This window comes from Haliotis rufescens, unplaced genomic scaffold (assembly GCF_023055435.1).
Source record: "Haliotis rufescens isolate VD_foot unplaced genomic scaffold, xgHalRufe1.0.p SCAF_13, whole genome shotgun sequence".
NCBI classification, from domain to species: Eukaryota; Metazoa; Mollusca; class Gastropoda; order Lepetellida; family Haliotidae; genus Haliotis; species Haliotis rufescens.
The window spans coordinates 4,322,760-4,346,394 of record NW_025963813.1 but is presented as its reverse complement, the minus strand read 5'-3'; the positions used below and the strand labels follow the sequence as shown (position 1 = coordinate 4,346,394).

The window sequence follows — 23,635 nt, the reverse complement described above, 5'->3', positions numbered from 1 at the left end:
CAAAAACCAATATCCCCCCAATTCGATCAACACATGCAACAGATACTGTTAATAACTCGCCTTGTACCAAAACGTGGTGGCGCCTGATTAAAGCGTTTATAAAATCACGCAACGATAACAGCCAACCGTCCTGTCGCACTCACATCTTGTTTATCGAAAGTCTTTGAGAAATGTGTATTTAAATATGTATTCAACTTCCTAAGAGATAACGACCTACTAACAAATTTCGAATCAGGATTTATGTCAGGAGATTCCACATCAAATCAATTAACCTATTTGTATAATTTCATAGCTAAAGCTCTTGACGAAGGAAAAGAAGTTAGAGCAGTCTTCTGCGATATAAGTAAAGCCTTTGATAAGGTATGGCATAGAGGAATTATTAATAAACTAAAAACTCATGGTATTCAAGGCGAACTATTAAAATGGTTTGAAAGTTATTTAGAAAATAGAGTACAACAGGTAGCAATTAACGGGTACAAATCTGACAAGAAAGCTGTACTAGCTGGAGTACCTCAGGGCTCAGTCCTTGGACCACTTCTTTTTCTGATATACATTAACGATATTGTATGTGATATTGACAGTAACATTCGTCTCTTTGCAGATGACACTTCATTATATGTTATCATAGAAGATCCATCAGTTGCTGCTACCTGTCTTAACAATGATCTAGATATAATTTCACAATGGGCCCGTAAGTGGCAGGTTACATTTAACCCAAATAAGACCGAAACCATCCAATTCTCACGTAAAGCTAAACCGTCTCTAAAGCCGAACCTACTTATGGACGGAACAATCATAAAAGAAGTCAAAAGTCATAAACATTTAGGAGTGACACTCCAAAGCGACTGTACATGGAGTGATCACATTAATGATATTGTACAAAAAAATCGCCCTATGATCAGTTGTCTGAGGAGTTTTAAATACCGGTTATCACGTAAAACCTTGGATACTATGTATAAGTCCTATATCTAGCCAACATTTGACTATTGTTCGCATATTTGGGATATCGCGTATATTAGAAAGCCTACATCTTGATGCCCTGAGAACTATATGTGGTGCCGTTCGTGGCACAAGTCATAAGAAACTTTATAACGAAACTAAATCTCAATCCTTGCAAGATAGAAGATACTGCCAAAAATTAATTTTTTTCTTTAAAATGTATAACAACCAATTCCCAAACTATCTTTGTGATTTGATCCCAAACTTTGTCTCCGAAACTACAAACTATAATTTAAGAAACAGTTCTGAAATACAAGGAATTTATAGCCGTACTTCCTCTTACGCCAAATCCTTTTTACCAGACACAATACACTTATGGAATGCTCTACCAAAGTCCAAAGAGTCAAGTAGTCTGTCAGAATTTAAAAACCTAATTACGAAAACCGAAAATAAGACTTATTTTGACCTTAGCTATGGCACTCGATTCTGTCAAATCGTTCACTGCCGCCTCAGACTCGGTTGTAGCGACCTAAACGCCGATAAGTATTATAACAGACATTTAATTGACAGTCCGTGTTTCTCCTGTGGATATCAGAGCGAAAACGCCCTACATTATTTTTTTTACTTGCTGTAACTTTACTCAGATAAGACTTAATATGCACTTTTACACTACCGGTTATAACCTGGATACTATTATGAACGGAAACAATGAACTTGCTCACTCTGAGAACCAGAAATTAGTTGAATCCGTCCACGATTTCATCATCAAGACAAAACGTTTCAGCTCCTCACAAATTAATAATTAAATAAACCGGACAATAACCTCATGATTGACATTACTTTTGTTACAAACGACTTGTTAGACACACACAAGCTGTAACGTTCTATTTATGTTTTTGTATTTGATGTAATATGTACAGATGTCTATATCGATGACGTCACATCCTTCATTTCAATATGTAATATATGTTGTATTGGAGCGGTGTTTACATAAGCTGTAAAGCTTGTTCACCAATCCCAACTCATTTCAATGAATAAAAATATGTTTAAACCACACATGCTTTTCGACCTTGACAGTATATGTACTATGGATTTCGTATATACAGGTTATGCAGTTTTGGAAATATAGCTCAAATAGTTTTCAAAATTGTATTTTGGGGAAGAAATGACAGACAGATAGAAAGCAATGACAGAACAGAAAGTGCATAATCGTGTTGTTTGATATACATGTTCGCGTGAATTAGTCACGTGACACCGCCCGCGTGTTTTTTAAAAAGTTGTATTTGAGCAAGGTGATCATCGTGGTTCTTTTTAATATTTCCTCACAAGAGTCCGTTTTGTTCATCAATTTCGGTTAAATACTTCTCTCTTCTAATGAAAACGAGCAAAAGTAAAATGAGATGCGATCACATGTGCGCTATAACGGGGAGTTGGCGATAATTGGCCCTCGGCGATAACTGTTCGCAAGAGCCAGTCCATTTATTCCGTAAATACTAGTGTTGTACTATTAAGAATAGAACCATAATATACCCTGGATAATCGAGAACAATGCAGAATACATACACGGCTTCACAGTGCCGTAAATCCTTGAATAAGCACCAGTCCTTTATTTCTACAGGTCCTTAAACTCCTGCGTATATAAATATTTTCCGAGTGGTGTTTGCATCACGTTTCTCTGGATTTTGATGCAAAACTTATTAGGGGAAACAATCTTAATTTCTTAAATCCATAATAATGTTCATTTCAGCAACAGAGCAAACCCCACGTTTTCGTTTCCCCGGTGAAGCAAGAGCTCAGAAAAGACGGGCATTTTTTTAATGTTGTGTGCCGTATTTCCCAGATTAGACACCCGAGCCTATATTTGTTTCAGAAACTCTTTCCCCCGGCGTTCAATCGAAGAATTCCGTGCATAGACACTATCCGGCGTTTAACTGAGGAAAGTCGGTATATATGCGTCCTTTTGAATATGTTCAACGTGAGTAAGCGAGAATTTTAGGTATTTCAAACATAGGATGTCCTGAAACCTGTGCAGGAATATGTTTTATAACTTACTGAATTTGACCAAACAAATATAGTATAGGCATGAAAATATGATACTTATTTAGATAATTAGTATGAAGTTGTATCATTAATCCGTGTAATTAAGAGGGAATATATTACGAATTATAATAAGGATTGGTAATATTGCTGAATAAGTATATACAGTGCTCTTAGGTGAGGGCATAAGTGGGACTGGGGCCAACGAGAATATGAAGGGTGAAACGATACACCGATATTCCGATGCATAGCGATACTTGACCCACGATACGACATAAACGCGGGCCCATTTATCGATACGCCACGATATGGAACGCAAATCTCAAGTACAGCGTCTCCTCACTATTGTGCCTTTCAATAAACCGTTAACTTGGTTATAACGCATGGCTCCCCAAAACGTACTTACATTTTTGATAAGCTCAGGTTTTATACTGATAGATGTTTTTTTCCCATCTCAAAAAATATAATCAGCTGAACACCGCAAGCACATTACACCGGAAATACCAGTCAGCAAATCTTGTTATTAAAACGTGTTCATTGTATATCTGGACTTGTGTTTGTAATATATTTTATTAATTCTGTTCAAAATTTCATTCAATATTGTTTTCATTAAGTTTGGTGAAATCGTCTGTGAATAGAAACAGCAATCACGGTCAGATTACCGCTTTTGACGCATTGAAACGAACTTTAGTTGCTAAAAAATGGATACATATATTAAATATGCCATACTTTGACTCCCCAAAACGCACCATTTCAATGAATATGTGGGTATCATGCACCCATTTCTCGCGAAATCGAAAATGCACTAACTGTCACGAATTGTAGTGGGTGTAAAACTGTGGCCGATTCTTGGACCTACCACTCCTTGGTCAACAATGCCACGCCTAACTCAAATTCAGAGAAACGAGGCTATCGGACGCCTGGAAGCTGGAGAGTGTCCAAGATGTTGCCCGTCATTTCAACGTTAACATAATCATAAATTACCGTCTCCTGCATCGATACAATGCTACACAGACCACACATGACTTTCCTCGGAGCGGTCGTCCTTGGGTCACCACACCTCGACAAGATCGGCAGATTACCCGTCAACACCAGCGACATCCGTTCCTAACTGCAAGTGAAAGTGCTCGCCAGACCATAGGAACACATAATCGTCATATAATTAGCCGGGACACTGTGATCCGACGTCTCCGTTCCAACAACCTCAGATGTCGCCGACCAGCACGTCGTCCTGTTCTCGAACCACGGCATCGCCAAGCACGACTTCAGTGGGTACAGAGTCATCGCAATTGGCGTCATCGTGAGTGGAGGCATGTCATCGTCTCTGTGGAAAGGGATGCATGGGGTGGACCTAGCGTCATGATATGGGCAGGGATTGGACTTAATGCAAGACTTGGACCCATGTGCTTTCTGAATGTTGGTCAAGGTCGGGGACATGGCGTCACTGCTCAGCGGTATAACGACGAAGTGATCAGACTTCATTTTTTTTCCATTTTTTGCACAACATCAACAACATATTTTCCAGCAGGACAACGCTCGCCCCCATGTTGCCAGAGCTGCCATGGTCTTTCTGCAACAACACAACATCCTTGTTCTACCGTGGCCAGCCCTGATCTGAACCCCATCGGACACTTGTGGGATGAGGTTCAAAGGCGTCTGCACAATGTGCGCTCAGTCCCTACAACTGCGGATGAACTACGCACAGCTGCTCTGGATGTGTGCAGGAGTATCCCTAGGGCCTTCACAAATCGTCTGATCCACTCAATCTACAGGAGATGTGTGCATGGCAGTGAGCAATGCTAATGGTGGTCACACCAGGTATTGACTGACATTTTGGGTATTGACCCGAAACTCGGTAAGCCCTTAACATTTGAAAAAAACAATTATGTCATCTGCCTTTTAATCCATTAAACTGTCGTCAGTCAATTTTTTGTCAATCTTGCCCTATTATTATTTCTTGTCTTACTGTTGAAAATAAATAACATTTATACTGCATACTCGACTTGCGTTTCTTTTGCGTGTGAGTATATATATATATATAGTAAAAGCTGCAACTAAAGTAACACGATATTGGAATATATTATTCCTCTTAAAACAATAATTTCAGACACAATTTCTTCGACCATTGCATCAAAATTCTTTGAAGTTGTATCACTGATGGAGTACATTAATTATTTTCTGGTGTTTGAACTTTGAATTGTTTTGAAGGAAAGTTAGAGAAAGTTCTATTTTGAAGTTAACAACTTCAGTAGTCTTGTTATTATAAAATAATTTCGACTGTTCCAAAATCATGAAAGGTTCAATCTTGACATGATTTAAGTCTTGTTTTTTTTATCATTGCGTATCGTGACCTTCCTGTATCGTTGCAGCCCTAGAGAATATCACATATCATGATGAGAGTAATAAGGTTTGGAAATGGCATCAGAACTGTTAGAAATAGGCCACTTCTGGTCAGGTGCCCTGTCGGAATCCACATAACAGAGGGCCAGATAAGGGATTGGGGTCAGAGCGACGCGAGGGGTGGAATAGTCTATTTCAAGGGGGAAAGGTTACCGACCAATGGTAAATCAGAACGATGATAGTTGTAATGTGGGAACCCGGGTTTTGACGAAGAGCGAAACTCAAATTAGTCAGTCTGGTGTGCGCCCGCTTTCATCTTTTTGTCACTATCTTTCGAACCAGAAACCAATCTTAGGCACCAGCATTCCGTCTGAGACTGAAGCTTTGCGGGCGAAGTCTCTTAATCAAGTGGTAAATAGAGTGGGTTGGACAAGCAACATTAAAAGTATATAAAAACTGTTAATAAAGAACTTCTTCTTGTGATTGCTGGAGGAACTACGGTAAAGATCCAGGCACCCGCGGGTACTGATGCTGTACCTCTCGCACAACCTAAATTGTCAGTACAAGAGAACGAGGGTATACCGTAGTTCGGGTGATTTAGGAGCATTCATACTTGAAGTTCAATCTTCGTGATCACTTCATTGTATTTAAACTTTCAAGCCCCCAGCCTGCATGCGATTGAAATGGTTAGAAGTGCGCCTTAAATATACCCTCCCTCGTGAGTTGAATGGGCGAGGTCATCCATTGTGCTTGTGTGTGTGTGTGTGTGTGTGTTTTGGTGTGTTGGTGCCTTGATACCTTGTGTGTTCAATGCATGCCTTGCAGGTGTGATCCGCGTATGGGGTGGCTACACCAGATATTGACTTACAGTGTTGATATTTAACTGTGATATGGGAACAACGTTAATAAAGTCACGTACGTTTTGATCTGTCCATCTCATTCCTGACAGTTACCGTACTTATATTGCATCTATTTACCCCCACTTATTGTCCTTGAAGTCTTGTGCTGAAGCCGAAAAAGATTGCTTCTAACTCTAGCTAGAGCACACATTGAAAGCTTGGCGATGCGATATGTGTGAGTGGGACCGTATTTCAGTAATCTGTTATCTAAATGTGTGAAATCCCCACAAGAACGGGTATGGTGATGAAAACCCAAGAAGAATAACTATGGTGAGTTTCAACCAATGATTGTATGACCCAACCCTGCAGAGCGAACGTGCATTTTGAAAGGAAAAATAATTCAGCGACATGCTATTTCAAAACGCCAAAGTCATATTAATATTCGTATTTAATGAACGAAACACAACTGAAGAGAGGCAAATCATAAAAGCACCTACTAGGAGAAATTCAGCATTGGAGATAAAAAAGTAGATTTAAGAAGACTTGTGCAGGTCAACGACACACCACTGCCGCGACAAGCCTTTGGAATAAAAGTGTACCTATGTCACCATTCTTTTGTATTTCTAGAAAGAACGCAAGCACTATTTATATAAAATTAGAATTGTAATAGACGGCAATAGCTTCAAATTGCTGACTAGGCATAAATAAACTCTCACTAACTGCTGACTAACATTCATGTACAAATGTTGAAATGTTCTTAGTGTGTGCATCTTCCCGAGGCAAGAGAGTTAATTCAATTCTTTATTTCAGTATAAAGGCCATAGGCCCACGTACAAATACTCATTGAAAAATACAGTATGAGGCAGATGACAGAGGGTATTAAGTGACAGTATTTCGGATTGCAAGTGCTTCCAGTATATACTTAACACAATTAGTTACAATACTAGTGCGGTTACAAGATAATAGTGTAATATATTTAAATAAAGTAGGATTGGAAGAGAAATAAATAGGTATTTCTTAAACATCTGTAACATGGGCAGACAAGCATAAAATGAAACTCATCTTCAATTTCCTGTAAATTACAAAATCTGCACTGCCTATTACAGTACTCTATACCGCATCTTCTACCTAAATTTACCATCAATGGCAACTCGCCAACTCTTAACAAACAAAACATACGTCTATAATGACGGCTTGTGATTTCACAGAGATACTTTTCAACTGTTAGCAATGACTTATATTCCTTATACATTGATAATTTACGTATTTCACAAACTTTACAATACCAGTCCTGTTGGTTACAGTCTTTTAACCTTTGAATAAATGCATTAATAAAGAGGGTCTCATAACCAACTTCCTGCGAAATCCACACGTGGCCAAATCCATAACTGAATAATAATCTTTTGACACAAGTTACCCATGTATTGCGATTAACTTCATCTAAAGATTTCAGCATTAAATAACATTGCTTATGGTATCGACAACTGGGTAAAGATAACAATTTCAACCAATATTTAATACATCTCTTGTGATAATCAATAAATAATCCATATCTACCACATTCGCCAAGGGCAGCAATATTTGTAACATGACTTCCAATTCCAATAGTAAATTGACAGAATTTAATCTGAATTTTTTCAATTGCTGCAATTTTTTAATAGCCCCATATTTCTGAAGTGTATAATAATACAGGCTTAATTTGACTGTCAAACATTTTAAAAAGTATATGTACGGGTATGTTTTTCAAACAATGCTGTAATTTCTTAACAACGAACAGAGCCTTATTTGCCTTCTGAACAAGAGAGTTAACTGACTATAAAAGTTCAGTTTCCAGTTTTGAGTGTGTGTGACATGGATATACATATAATGTATATGTATATTGATCAGGATTTAACAAGTGTGAAGCAGACTCATCAGTTACTCGATTAGGTCCTGACACAATTCTTAAGACGACGTGTTATATACATGTATATTGCGCTTATCACATTGAACGTCCAGCTGATCACAGATGGTGACTTTCTAATATCTGTTGGAAGAATGTAGTTAGAGTTGCATGTGTGTTAATACTCATAACGTGAACACAAGCCATGCTGATATAAAATAGTACTTACAGTTATGACAAAAATTCAAAGTTAAAATAAATATCATTTTGCTGGTTATAAACATTTTTATGACGTGGTTTACAAAGCGACAAAGGATATCACCAATATCAGGTGAATGCGAGCGGTTATATTTTGCAGTGTGCGCATCTCCAACATGGTCAGTGTGGCTATGTAAATGTATAAACATAAAAAGCAAATTTATTGATCTCAAAGACACGGTGTCTAATTACCCCTTTCACATGCACAACATTTACTTACGTAAGTAATTTTGCACATGTGTAACTATACATACGTGTGTATATGTAAATTTACTATGCGTTCGCATGAAAATCAACATATCCGTCAGTCGGTTTAAGACTTTCATACAAAACAGGTTGTTTTCCAATCAAAGTTGAATGAGAAGAGAGTTACTTCACCAAAAGATTTCGCGTGAAGCAACATGCGTTTTATTTAATTTGAACTCAAGTCCCTGAAACTAAAAGAAAACACAGTCCGCTCAACTCTGTATATACGCACAAAAGTTGGCAACTGTTGACAATTTGTTTGGTGTTGGCAAAAGAACAGATATTAATTAGATCATCCTCTTACGTTAACATAAACGTTCACATTGCAACATATACACACAGTGCAAATTTACATTTACATTTGCACCTGCTCCAGACATGATGCAAATTTGGTCCTGGTGTAAATATGCACACATGAGTAAACGCGTTAACATGACGAGTATACTCACGTATGTATTTCTATAAACGTATGCACATATACACACATTTGTATAGAGGCGCATGTGAATGGAATATAAGATACCCGCGAGCAGTTGTGTATTATGAGAATAAGTTTGATTAAATCAAACCACGTAGATGTATTCACTGAGTGCCGACAAAGCACCAGCACAGATCATGTTTGGGATACCACATGGCCTACTTAAGATATTTTCAAATGAAACTCAAACATTAGATAAAATGAACTGAGATGTATTCATGTAGTTTCTTTTGCTCCTCAGTCTACAGTAACAGTTATCTCCCCTACATAACGTATTAACATTTGCGCCGCTTCTATACAAAAGGCAAAAACCACACTCACTCACACACTAATAACATGACAATGGGGTTGAACCACATTGACGCATAATCTGACTAAAAATTGTGTTCAAAATACCACTTTGTTGAAGCCAACGAGAGAGAGACGAGTAGAATTATGCAGGCTATTGTTCTCCTTATGAATTAATTATGTATGTCACGTGTACACTTTGCTGTGTGTATTCATATTCGCGATCTATGGTATAAATACATGTCTGTCGTTGTCAGTAGATATATCCATAACAAATTAATTGCAGTTGTCAACATGGAATTAGTCATGTAATTCATATCTTGGTTGATAAAATGTCATTGTCAGTTATATGTTTTGTATACGTAAACATGATTGGTTTGCTTCAAAGGTGGTGGGGTTGGGTGTGAGTATGGTTCAACGCCGCTTTTAGCAATATTCCAGCAATATCACGGCGAGAGACACCAGAAATGGGCTTAACACATTCTACCCATGGGTGTGAGTTGTTGGGCGTGGGTAGGGATGGTGGTGTCGGGCTTCTACATATATCACAGCCATGTTAGACCAATAAGTTCTGCGAACAAACAATTGATTTGTTAAGGCCTATACCACAAGCCAGGAAAGCAAAACTTGAAATATGTTGAAGCATGACAAATGTGAATTGCATTCAGCATGCTTAGGGTCGATGAGTAACCAAACTGCATGTGATTCGCTGTTGTTAGAATGTACATGTCATGTATCTTCATGAAGTATATTGTTGATTCATGAATAGAATCACGTGATCTGTGTTTGAGCGTTTGCCCCAATTTCGTCGAGGCAAGACGCACTTTTATGCAGCGCTTGTGTGAAAGCGGGCTTTGTCAGACAGCGAGGACGAAACCACCGTCTGCTCCTTTAGAATTAAAAACTTTAACATTTATATTTGGCGCTGTATTGGGTGGGGTTCAGATCTCTCTCTCTCTCTCTCTCTCTCTCTCTCTCTCTCTCTCTCTCTCTCTCTCTCTCTCTCTCTCTCTCTCTCGATGTATGCAGGTTATGCAGTTTTGGAAATATAGCTCAAATAGGTAATGATATGACAGACTGATAGAAAGCATTGACTGAACAGAAAGTGCACCATCGTGTCTTTTCTAAAGTTGTAAGTTGTATTTGAGCAAGGTGATTATGGTGTTTTTATATAATATTTCCTCACAAGAGTCCGTTCTCATCATCATTTTTGGATAAATATTTTTCTCTTCTCGTGAAAACAGAGACTCTATAATATGGTCTCTGATGAAAACAAGCAAAAGTGAAACGAGATGCGATCACGTGTGCGCTATAACGGGGGTCCTCGGCGATAACTGGTCGCTAGCAAGTACCTGTTCATATTTTCATATGACTTCTCGGATAGAACTACTGGGATTCGAACGTTGTGTCGCACATATATTGACAGTTCTCAATCAAGTACAAGTGATGCATAGAGTTGTTTCCCTTGCCATAAGAAAAATTCATGTTATATTAAAAACGAAAATTGATTTGTTATTTCGTCATTGTTTAATCCTGAGTACATCATGAAGTCTTCCATGTAGTTTCGAACATCATTAATATATAAGAACAAGCGTAGATAAACAGATAAACACAACGGTAACGTGAACCTTGAATTAAAGTATCTGTTATTCGGACCATTGATTTTTCGAATCAGTAAGCTTCCATGTTTTCGTATTTTCTTATTTTGGGAAAACCCAGGATATCATCATCAAAATATCGACAAGTGTCTTATGGGACAATAAACAAAGGCAAGTTTTGATAATTTGCAATCGTCAAATGTAAAACATTCACGCTGCTATCTGATATTTGATAAAATATAATCGCATATTGCCTTTTGTTGTGAGATACGTTCCCTAAGAGATCACACGGGTGACATCATCTGGTCAGACTGCAGTAGCCTATTTCGATCCCCAAACCGGAATGAACGTTTTTACGGAAGTTGTCGATGTCTTGCCTTGATGCGTAAATTATGTACGGAGTCCATACTTCCTTGATGCAACGATTTGTCCATCTTTCTTCAAAGTGAACTCATCAGGTCATATTTAGAACAGGTTATCTCATGGCATTTAGGCCTACCGTTCAGAAACACATTCTCATGTCGTGACCCTATGCAGATTCACTTGCCAGAACAAAGTAAGTGAAAGTACCCTGAAACACATAATGGCATATCCAAAACACATGTCCTGTCCAGGGGCACAATCCGCAAATTGATCTTTCTGGTAAAACAGTTTTATTCTATCTTCTTGCCGATTTAGAGATTTTGTCTGAGATGATGGCTTTGCTATATGATACTGCGATGTTGTTGTGCTGAATGTAAATAATAATGTAACTGTAGTTATGGAAGATAATCCAGTGATTAAACACTTACAGAACAATACCTACCTTTAATGCCAATTATACAATGTATGCTATTGCTATTTCTCATGTCACTATCAATACATTGCTATTTGTATATGTATCATGTTTGGGAGAGGCATTTAGATAAGCAAAATTTGCTTGTTTGCCAATCCTTTCACTTCATGGAAATAAATATGTTTATTTCAACTGTTGCAACACAAATACATGTACTTATAAACAAAGGCTTTCGATTGTCTAGTGTTCATTCTAGTTTTCAAGAATGCATTTCAATTTGTTGTTTGGCTTCATCTGACATTCAAAATCATGATTTGACTTTGACACTTGACAAAAAATTTGTTTTTTCATAATGTTTCCATAATTGGGTTTCGGATTAAAACAAAGTGTCTTCACATGCTAAAGGGAAACAAGGAGCACCTTAGAATACAGCACCACAGGTTCTCATGAGGATGATCTCTGTCGTAAGTCACATGTCACTGAGATTAGCAACCTTTTTGGGGGGAATCCGTCAGACGCAAATTAGCGACCTTTGGAATGTAAGCCTGACAGTTTTCCGACTGAGCTACGTCCACACTGTAAACTTAGTGCAAATTTACCTAGTCGAGCCTTAGATGTTATGTGTCGAATAGGTGACGGACACTTATGAAAGTAACGGGTAGGCAGGTTCCAAGGGACTTAAGACTAAGACACGCATGAGTAATCCTGATACTAGTTGGCACACTCATCCTTTTCCGTTATCTACAAGATACCGAGGGGTGAGGAATGATGGCGCCAAACGTCATTCATCAGACATCGAATTAGCAGATGAATGACATTGTTTTTAATAATTTCCCAGGTGATTTTGTCACAGAAATGTTTGGGAGAGTTCCTTCTAGGAAGGCATAAGTAAGCATGAATAGTGATGCCACAAGGTTGAGTCGGCTTTTGAATCATTACTGAAGAAATGTAGGGGTTGTAAGTGGCTTGTGTGGATGTTCCAGGACAGTATCCAGTAGCCAAAATATTTGACACCAAACCATTTCATATCCTGCTTTCTTGGCGTTTTGTGTGAAGGAGCTGCTAGAATGTAATAGCAAACAAATGAGTACCTGTCCCTAATGATGGTAAAGGGTGGATTGATCTTAAAGAGGATCCAAGGGCTAAGGATAGAGTATGGGGTAACCTACCCTAACACAATTAACTAACCCTACGGATAGACTATCAGGTTTACAGGAGAATCCTCACATTAATCCAACCTTACATTTATCCAATCACACACCAAATAGCACCGCTTATTAGCGCTGAGTAGAGTACTTCAGCTAAAACAATATGTGCGCACTGGCTCGTGTCGGTCTTTGATGCAATCGCAAAGAACAAAGACATCGTTGGTTGTCGTCTGTCTGTCAGGTGTGATCAGTGATGACCTAAGTGAGGAGAACGCTTGTCTTGACCCCAGCAGTGACAATTCACAGGATGTAATTAGTGTTAGTACTTGTTACAAGTGCTGCTCAATAAACATTGATGTGTTTTCAGTGTATGTCTAAGTTGGTATTTCTACTATCCCAAATGTCTTATTGTTGATATAAATGCGATGTTTAATAATGCGAGCAAAGACCACTCGCATTTTTCGCATTTAATTCACGCTCGCGTTAATTTCAAGATTTACAGTATCTATGTCTGCATGTAATTTTTTTTTAATTTTGTGACTAACCCTTACTTGTCCACACAAACACGATCTGTGAAGACATTTAGTACCTAACACTTTGTTAGCTTTATTTACCCTACTGCATGACCAATCCCTGAGATATGTGTAATTAATTACACATGACACAGTCATCAGAGATCTGGGATTATCCTACTTAGACTAGCTTATGTATCCATGTTTCATCTTGGATAAATGTATGGGACCAGGGTGCAGACTGGTTATGTCTGGTGCAACTGGCATTTCTTGTCAACATGCACCTGATGCAAGTCAAATCAAGTTCCTAAAATCAAAACTTGCCTTTGTTTATTTGTAATCTAAAGTATCGCATACCATTACGCGGAAATAGATTGTTACCAAGTTGAGATGGTCAAACTCCAACTTGTTTTTTACGTGTGTTTTGCATTCTGGAATTCTGCTGAGAAACCGATTTGCAATCCGTTGTATGGACATCAGTGTTGGGTAGTGGCCAGCTAGGGAACATTTCTGTTATTTGATTTCATCAAGGGTACATTTCCATGATTTCTGTATACCTTGGCGTATTATTCTCCACATTATTGTTTAATAAAGAGATATAATTTGCATTTTTTTTTTCTCCAGGAAATCATCACTTGTGGTTGGGATGTCCTGTCTCTAAATTAAATATCCTGTGGACCATTGTGAGACATATTACTAGCGCCTCAACATGTCCAGGAACCAAGGTGCCAGAAGAGCCGGAGGCCACCCAATATCTATCAACGGAATTCTTGACAATGTAAGTGTTATCCTGGTTACTGTTTAGTTCTGGGCGTAACGATTGATGGAGCTATTATGCAACACAATTGTCCATGGCCTAAACTTATAAATTATCTCTCGATGCCATGCTACATTATCGATAGTGCTAGTAGTGGCAATAATTTATATGTTTAATTTTTGTAACCCAAAGTACACATTGCTTGAAGAATGAAGATACATATCCATTAAGAATACCGTATTCGACATAATAAGCACCCAGGGTGCTCTCAATATTAGAAATAGGGGGCTCTTTTTAGAATATTATTTTGGTGAAAAACAACAGTTGAAAGATCGTAAATTTTGTGGTTTATGCTGTCAGCCTGAAATGTTTATATTCGACAGATATATTTTTCCAGAATTTAATTTCCAATAATAAAGGATGCATATAACATGTATAACGCACATATTATACAGGAATAAATAAGTCTTGTGTACATTGATCAATCGGAAGGGGTGCTAATTGGGATTGTTCAACAGCCAATATTGCTGCAAATATTGCCGTGGGCTTATAACGTCGAATACAGTATGCTCATAAATATCATATAATCAGAACCTAGTGTAAGCATGGTAACAGTCAAATGTTTGTTTTCGTTTTCTATCTCCAGTTTCCATTTATTCAGTCATACACCTTGTCCATAACCATGGTAACAGTGTTGTTTGTTTGTCAGGCCATGAGGGCAGTGAACAATGCACAGATAGGTGTTGCCCAGATACAGAACATCTCCAACATAGACAAAGCCCCGCCCTACATCTCTCCTAACACCCCTTTGGTGAACCCTGTGACTGGGGAGAGGATACCTCCCACTGGAGCCTCTTCATCAGCATCTGCCGCCAGACAAACAGGTAGGTAGGAGGGAGGGAGGGAAGCAAGAGATGAGAGATGATGTAAGGTGTTCTAGGGTGGGGCCGTCTTGCCGAGGCAAGTGTGTCCACTAGCCTATATCAAAGCCTAGTTTCTACCCTTGCCACATCATGGCCATTTTTCTTTGCTTGACCCTGGCACCACCTCGCGTAGATCACGAGTTGTGCCCCTTGTAATGAAAACGCGACATCCAATCAGAACGCTGTTCTTATCTCGAATAGCTTCACAAAGATGGCGACGGCCTAGTCAATCAGATAACGAAATCATTCATGATTTCATCCCTGACACAAAAACATAGGCAATCATATTTCGATGAAAAAAACATGTCAACAAAGACAGGCAGGTAAATCTCTTCACACGAAGGTGGGTTGGCTAGACAGGTGAGGGGGTGCAGTGAGTGATGTTAGAGTGGGGTAAGGGGTGTGTGAGGTGGGGAGGGTGAGCAATGAGGATAGGTAGGGTGAGGGGTTGGTTGGGTGGAGGGAACAGTGGGATAGGCATGGGGGGAGGAGGGGGGAGTTGGGGAGGTGAGCAATGAGGTTAGGTAGGGTGAGGGGTTGGTGGGGTGGAGGGAACAGTGTGATAGGCATGGGGGGAGGAGGGGGGAGTTGGGGAGGGTGAGCAATGAGGTTAGGTGGGGTGAGGGGTTGGTGGGGTGGAGGGAACAGTGTGATAGGCATCGGGGAGGCGGATGTGAGGTGGGGAGGGGAGCAGTGAGGTTAGGTGGGGTGAGGGGTTGGTGGGGTGGAGGGAACAGTGTGATAGGCATCGGGGAGGCGGATGTGAGGTGGGGAGGGGAGCAGTGGGGTGAGGGGTTGGCGGGGTGGAGGGAACAGTGTGATAGGCATGGGGGAGTGGGGTGTGAGGTGGGGAGGGTGAGCAATGAGGTTAGTTGGGGTGAGGGGTTGGTGGGGTGGAGGGAACAGTGTGATAGGCATGGGCGGAGGGGGGGTGAGGTGGGGAGGGTGAACAGTGAGGTGAGGTGGGGTGAGGGGTGGGTTGGGTGGAGGGAACAGTGTGATAGGCATACGCGGAGGGGTGTGTGAAGTGGGGAGGGTGAGCAGTGAGGTTAGGTGGGGTGAGGGTGGGTTGGGTGGAGGGAACAGTGTGATAGGCATGGGGGAGGGGGTGTGAGGTGGGGAGGGGGAGCAGTGAGGTTAGTTGGGGTGAGGGGTGGGTTGGGTGGAGGGAACAGTGTGATAGGCATGGGGGAGGGGGTGTGAGGTGGGGAGGGGGAGCAGTGAGGTTAGTTGGGGTGAGGGGTGGGTTGGGTGGAGGGAACATCGGGATAGGCATGGGGGGAGGAGGGGGGAGTTGGGGAGGGTGAACAGTAAGGTGAGGTGGGGTGAGGGGTGGGTTGGGTGGAGGGAACATCGGGATAGGCATAGGGGGAGGAGGGGGGAGTTGGGGAGGGTGAACAGTAAGGTGAGGTGGGGTGAGGGGTGGGTTGGGTGGAGGGAACATCGGGATAGGCATGGGGGGAGGAGGGGGGAGTTGGGGAGGGTGAACAGTAAGGTGAGGTGGGGTGAGGGGTGGGTTGGGTGGAGGGAACATCGGGATAGGCATGGGGGGAGGAGGGGGGAGTTGGGGAGGGTGAGCAGTGAGGTTAGGTGGGGTGGGGGGAACAGTGGGATAGGCATGGGGGAGGGGGTGTGAGGTGGGGAGGGTGAACAGTGAGGTTAGGTGGGGTGAGGGGTGGGTTGGGTGGAGGGAACAGTGGGATAGGCCTGGGGGAGGGGGCTGCGAGTGAGGTGGGAAGGGTGAGCAGTGAGGTTGGTTTGGATGAGAGGTGGGTGGGCAGAGATGCGTAATAACTACTCTTTTGAACCTCAAATTACGATTTTACATTTTTCCTACCCAAATTACGATTTTGACATATTTTTCACATATTATTTACATGTATAAAATATCACAGAGAGCAAATTGTTCATTCAAAGTTAATTACCAGTGTATTCCAAATATAATGTCTTTGTTTGAAATGTGGCCCCGATGTATGTCACTGATAAGGTTGTCGCTTGCCGTTATGGAACTTGTCTTTTATGAGTACTTTTTCGATGTTTGAATTGATATTCAGTTTCAAGGTTTTGTCATATTATTCCATACAAACGCAAGTGGAGTCATTTTCCCTGCTTAATTTCATCTTTATTGTCCTGTTTTAAAAATAGTGCGGCTTGCATGTGCAGCTACATTCCTAGCGTCAGTGCATGTGTACCCATGCATCACATATGTATATGCCTAATGAAAATGTTGAATCGTTAAACCAGCATCATGGCATGACACTCTTAACATTACTCTTTTTCACATGAAATTACACTGTTTTACCCCACCTGATTACTTTAATTAGGGTTGACATCTCGGGTGGGGTGGGCATGTGAGTGAGTGAGGGTGGTGAGGGGGGGTGGGGGAATGTGAGTGAGGATGGAGAGAAGGAGCAGTGACACCCTTGGGTACAAGGTGCGGTGAAATGTGTCCTGGACAGATTCCCTTCTTGTCCTGCACCATTTCGTGTCTTTTCCATGTTTTGTGTATATGATACTGAGTGAGTGCAAGTAATTTCGAACCCAATTTTAATGAAATTCCTTTGTTAATTTCTATGACATATTTTTTCTCTGTACATTATGTACCGACTAATGAAGATGAAATGTTATCAGACTGCCATGGCACAACATTGACCTGACAACCTGATAAATGATTCAAGTCAAATAAATGATTCAGTAAAGGGAAGTTCCAATTGCTTTTTCAATAACCAAAGTTAACTCAGCAATTAAAATGACAGGTGGTCCACTAATCAACATCGTGAACAGTCAGAATGTACAGATCGGCAACTACAACAGGATGTACGTCCAGACAGGACGCCAGCAGAACCAGGAGGTGGAAGAGGACTTATCCTCTGATTCTGACAACTTTGACAATGAGGAAGACCTACAGGAGCAGGTGCGGAAACGGCGCCTGGCTGATGAGGAAACAGCTGAAATACTTAGAGGTTAGTTTCTGCTAACGAGGCTGAAATACTTAGAGGTGAGTTTCTGCTAATTAGGCTGAAATACATTGAGGTGAGTTTCTGCTAATGAGGCTGAAATACATTGTGGTGAGTTTCTGCTAATGAGGCTGAAATACATTGAGGTGAGTTTCTGTTAATGAGGCTGAAATACATTGAGGTGAGTTTCTGCTAATGAGGCTGAAATACTTAGAGGTGAGTGTCTGCTAATGAGGCTGAAATACATTGAGGTGAGTTTCTGCTAATGAGGCTGAAATACATTTAGGTGAGTTTCTGTTGATTGTATTTATTGTACATGGGCCTCATTGTATTAATTGTACATGGGCCTCATTGTATTAATTGTACATGGGCATCATTGTATTAATTGTACATGGGCCTCATTGTATTTAATGTACATGGGCATCATTGTATTTATTGTACATGGGCCTCAATGATTAATTGTACATGGGCCTCATTGCATCAAATGTACATGGGTCTCATTGTATTAATTGTACATGGGCATCATTGTATTAATTGTATATGGGCCTCATTGCATCAATTGTACATGGGCCTCATTGCATCAATTGTACATGGGCATCATTGCATCAATTGTACATAGGCATCATCTGATCATTGCATCAATTGTACATGGGCCTCATTGTATTAATTGTATATGGGCATCATTGCATCAATTGTACATGGGCATCATTGTATTTATTGTACATAGGCCTTATTGTATTAATTGTACATGGGCCTCATTGTATTAAATGTATATGGGCATCATTGCATCAATTGTACATGGGCATCATGATATTAATTGTACATTGGCATCATTGTATTTATTGTACATGCCCCTCATTGTATTTATTGTACATGGGCATCATCATATTAATTGTACATGGGCATCATTGTATTTATTGTACATGGGCGACATTGTATTAATTGTACATGGGCATCACTGTATTTATTGTACATAGGCCTCATTGTATTAATTGTACATGGGCCTCATTGTATTAATTGTATATGGGCATCATTGCATGAATTGTACATGGGCATCATGATATTAATTGTACATGGGCATCATTGTATTTATTGTACATGTGCCTCATTGTATTTATTTTACATGGGCCTCATTGTATTATTTGTACATGGGCATCATTGTATTTATTGTACATGCGCCTCATTGTATTTATTGAACATTTGTGTTGTAGATTCGCATCTCCAGATCTCAGATGAGGTGTTCCAGCGACTGTCTCGTCACGTCGGTGGCTCGTGGAGGCGATTATGTAAGTGGGCAGCCATGAGCACGTCTGAAATCATATGAATAACAATGTTTTAGCCATTGCTAGGTGATGAGATACACAATATCGCTGTGGGTTTTCAGCCTGAGTCTCAGATTTGTATGACAATCATCTGACATGTAGAATATTCCAGTTTCTTTCCCATATTATCCCAGTTGATATCATTCATTCATGAACTATTTACCTGACATTTCTGAACATGGTATTTTTGGTTCAGGGCTGATTGTCTTAAATAAATAAATAAACAAATAAAAAATTTAAAATTTCAATTTCAAATCAATTTTTTATATTTACAACAAGTTGGAAGGAAAAAACAAAATAGTGGTGGCATGAGGAAAAGGGAAGGAAACAAGTTTGGAGTTACCTCCCTTCCATTATAGATTCATTTATCACAACTGGTCCATTACTGACTGTCTGTTGTCCACAGTTCGGCTGTTGGGGATTGAGGAGTCAGATGTGGACTACATTTTCCACATCCACCAGAGCGAAGGTCTTGAAGAGGTCATATACCAGCTGCTGAAGAAGTGGAAAATAGAAAACAATAACCCCACAGTTGGCGACCTCATCGCAGCGCTGGAGAAAGCCGAGATGGGTCGATTATTGAAACACCTGAAGCCTTAAAACCTTTCTCATGTGTTCTGTATTTCCTGAAATAACCACCAACTTTCCAAAGAAACGAGATTTTATTTTGTCAGTGATGATTTTGTCAATGTTTTGCGTGTATGAATAAATGCATTGCCCGTCTTTAAGTGATGGAATGTTATTGGAATGTTTCTAAAATAATGTATACCCCCTGGCACAGCCTGTTGCCAATGCCAATACAACTGATGTGTTAAAAGAGGATTTTGTGTTTAGGGGTGTGTGCTAATTTCAGGAAATATGGTATTAAGAAGTTTATGAAGTGAAATAATTCAGATTTTTTTTTCTGATAGGATTGAGTTATTGCAAGATTAATTAAAGATTGAAAGGTATTTTCCCTGTTTCAATGGTTACGGATGTTTGCCTGGATCGTAAGAATATGTTTGACCAATGGGATTTTTTGTATTGGTTTGAAAATTATCATCACCCAGCTAGGACTGGAGTGTGATGGTTCATCATGTTCATAGCGAAGTGTTTGCGCGTCCAGAGAGAGAATTTTTTTGTTTTGAATAAAGAAAAATAAGAATTATCATCATCATTTTTTGTTTAAAATAAGGAAATAATCAATGCCTTTCTTGTTATTAACATTGTGAATGTTCCAAGCTTGAATTGCCTGGTATATGGATACATTCATTGTGTTTTGTGATTGGACTTGACTTATCCTTGTCATGTTGACACCAAACTCCATCCCAGTGTGTGACCCCTTCGATTACCCTCCCAGTATCATCGCTGCCAGTGTCAACGCTTCATCGCAGGGAAGTGCTGTGACTGGTGGCAGCAATAGTATAGAGAGCCTCACAAATGGACTAGCACTGTGAGGAGCTTGTGTTGACACATGGCTTCAGGAGATTAGTTTTGTTGCTGCTTATTGTTAAAAAAGTTTAATTTGAACCTGCCAACTTCAAACTGTCATTGTTTAAAAAACAGTTTCATTCCTCAACAGTGATGTATCCTGGGAAGAATTGATTATTGACAAGAAACTTGAGGTCAGGAGGTCCCTATTTCTTAAAGTGGTACTACTTCCGCACATAAATATACACCTCCTCCCTGGGCAGTCCGGGTTAGAACAGGTCCCCAGCAACTGATGCTTGCTGTGTGATGTGACTTCATGGATCACGTGGTCAGCCCAGGTGACATGGTTGATTATGTGTCAGCGTTCCCTGAACGTGGGGATTGTTGCCGAGTTGTGTCACCTGGCACCCTTGATCATCGATTCACATTGATTAAGTCACATCCCACTGCTTGTGGCTCTTACCCCAGTGGTGAACATCAAAGACCTATTGTAATCAGTCTTCAGACTTTTCTTCCAGAACCAGTGGATAAGGTTTGATATAACCGAAATACTGTTCAAAATTGCACTTACACATCCTTCTCACACTGCAGAAGCTGAAATATTTGGAAGTCTAAAGTACAAGGACTCTGTTTGACGTTTATGTATGATTTCCTCATGAACCAGCCTAGTCTGTGAGATGTTAAATCATGACTGTATTTATCTTAGATGGCTGTCATTATCTCTGTATGTTTGTTTTTTTCAAGCTTTTTGTTGTATAGTTCAGTCTTTTTACTGAACACCACATTTCTCTGTCATCTGTGAATAACGGTACATATGGCTGATATGTGGTGTTGTAGTGACAGGTGTCTATTTTTAGTAAGCTCACATGCTGATGAAATTTGGCTGTTTATTACTCGTAGAAGCCAACCTGGGATTAACATCACAATTTGTGCAATGTCAGCTGTCAACTGATTTCCATCTGGCTGGAACCAGACTGTGTCTTAATTCGTTGGTTGAAAATAGAGACCACACTGCAAAGCGGCCATATGTTTCAAAGGCTTATTGAAGAACGTATTGACGATGCAGGAAAGATGATCATGATGATGTGACATAATGACCATGTTTATCTTTTCATCACCACTTATTGAAGCTGTTTTATGAGACTTCGTGTCGATGAGGTTTTCATTGTACATACTTAACTGATCCGCCGACTCTAAATTGCAGATTAAAATAAACATTTTGAGGTCACATTTCTGTTTGCTTGCCTGACAACAAAGAAAATGACTGAATGAAGTAGTAGTAGAAGTAAAATTTAGGGCTACTTCAGAGGTCCATCGTCAGGGTGCGGTTTGTTTGAAAGCGTTACTTCCCTTCCCATATTGATCGGCTTGAAAGTGTTCTTTTTTCATCTAAATTGAAACTTGGTGGAAAGAACAGAATTTTGTTGCACATTTGTGAATTATTTGGGGGGTGGCAGATCTGTAATCAAAGTACTGTATAAAGCACTGATTTGTTTAGTTTTTTATTTGAGCCGTTGTGCCATGTTATATCTAACTTTTGCTTTTGTATACATTTTCTGTATTTTTCTCTATGATCATGTTATTTAACTCTGCTCTTCTGAGTCGGCTCTGTGTAAATAGCTTGAATTTTGTTAAAAATATATTGATCTCCAATGTGAATGATAACGTGTGAGTAAATACCCAATTTGGATCCCTGTTTATATCTTATTTTGAAATCATGTTGACATTACTTCCCTACGCAATAATTGTTTGTTTCTATCATCACTACAGATGTAGTTGAACATTTCAGCTTCACGGGCACATTATTGGTATGACCTCCTTTTGCATGTGGTTGTTTGCAGTTAATATCATTTGCTTCAAGATATTATAACTTTGTATATAGCGGTGTCAATAAAATGTCAATCAATATGATATAGTGCCTGTTGTCCTTGGTAGATATAAATCTGTTTATACAGATGTCTTTGATTTGCATCCTTTCTGTGCAAGAAGGAAAGGAGATTTTACAAGTGCTTCAAGCGAAGCTGAATTTTAATTGAGGGTAACATGCACAGACTTGGAACCATTTCACAGTATCACAGCCTTTGGTTCGAATGGGGCTCAGTCATCTAAGGACACAATTTGCTGTGCACCTCTCGGGTGTGCCAGAAACCTATGATCATGTGTTTGAATCACATATTTGTGTGAATGTGGCTGTTTGTCAGTTAGGTCCAACACCGCTTTGACCAGTTTTCCAGTTATATCACGCTGTGTCAGTTTTAGGTAGGTGAAAAGGCTAAAGTAATGCAGGTCTCAGATGTTTACCGCTTTGTTAAAACCCAAGAGCACGGGTATCGTGGGACATACGAGGATTCGAACCCACAATCATAGGGTTCTGTTGCACCAAAGGGACACAACTCTGCTTTTTACTTGCCTTGAATTTGCCTAAAGGTGTCTTGAAAAAACAACAATGAACCTTGATGGCTTGGATCGTTGCTGATAGTATCAATCACTGGATTGTCCAGTCCAGACAATTATTTGTACTGGAGATAGCACAAGTACAACAAAGATCATGTGACAGTTGATAAATTTATTTTATAACATTGGTAAAAAATATCAATCAATGAAAAGATCAACGGCATATTTTCACGGAGTAAAGAAACAAGCATGAGCAACATTACAGCAATATCACAGTTAATATGGATTATTTTTTGCATGATAGCTGAACTTGAAATTAAGACAAGAGATGTTATTTTAATGAAATGGTCATGGATGTTGGGGTACTAGTGGACTGCTGACTGCAACCCATCTTGCTTACCAATGCAGTGACCACTACCCTGCAACTACAGTTGCCAAGCAACCAATGTTGCTATGCAGCTATTGCCATCCGCTGTAAAGCGGTCACTAAGCCATCCTCTGTAAAGCGGACACTTAGCCATCCGCTGTGAAA

At 39.9% G+C, this 23,635-nt stretch overlaps 1 protein-coding gene across 3 annotated transcripts; it reads left to right on the top strand.

Moving 5' to 3' along the window:
• Positions 1-10,975: 10,975 nt before the first annotated feature.
• On the top strand, positions 10,976-22,617 carry LOC124152336. Of its 3 annotated transcripts, none has more exons than XM_046525234.2 (6): positions 10,976-11,076; positions 13,965-14,118; positions 14,807-14,981; positions 17,777-17,983; positions 19,189-19,263; positions 19,706-22,617. In XM_046525234.2, the coding sequence occupies exons 2-6, from the start codon at positions 14,050-14,052 to the stop codon at positions 19,897-19,899; spliced, it is 720 nt and encodes a 239-aa protein (XP_046381190.2). In that variant the 5' UTR covers positions 10,976-11,076; positions 13,965-14,049; the 3' UTR covers positions 19,900-22,617. The 3 variants fall into 3 exon arrangements, with proteins under 3 accessions (XP_046381190.2, XP_046381192.2, XP_046381191.2); XM_046525236.2 differs by lacking the exon at positions 10,976-11,076 and adding an exon at positions 11,197-11,299; XM_046525235.2 differs by lacking the exon at positions 10,976-11,076 and adding an exon at positions 11,311-11,461.
• The last annotated feature ends 1,018 nt before the right edge of the window (positions 22,618-23,635 follow it).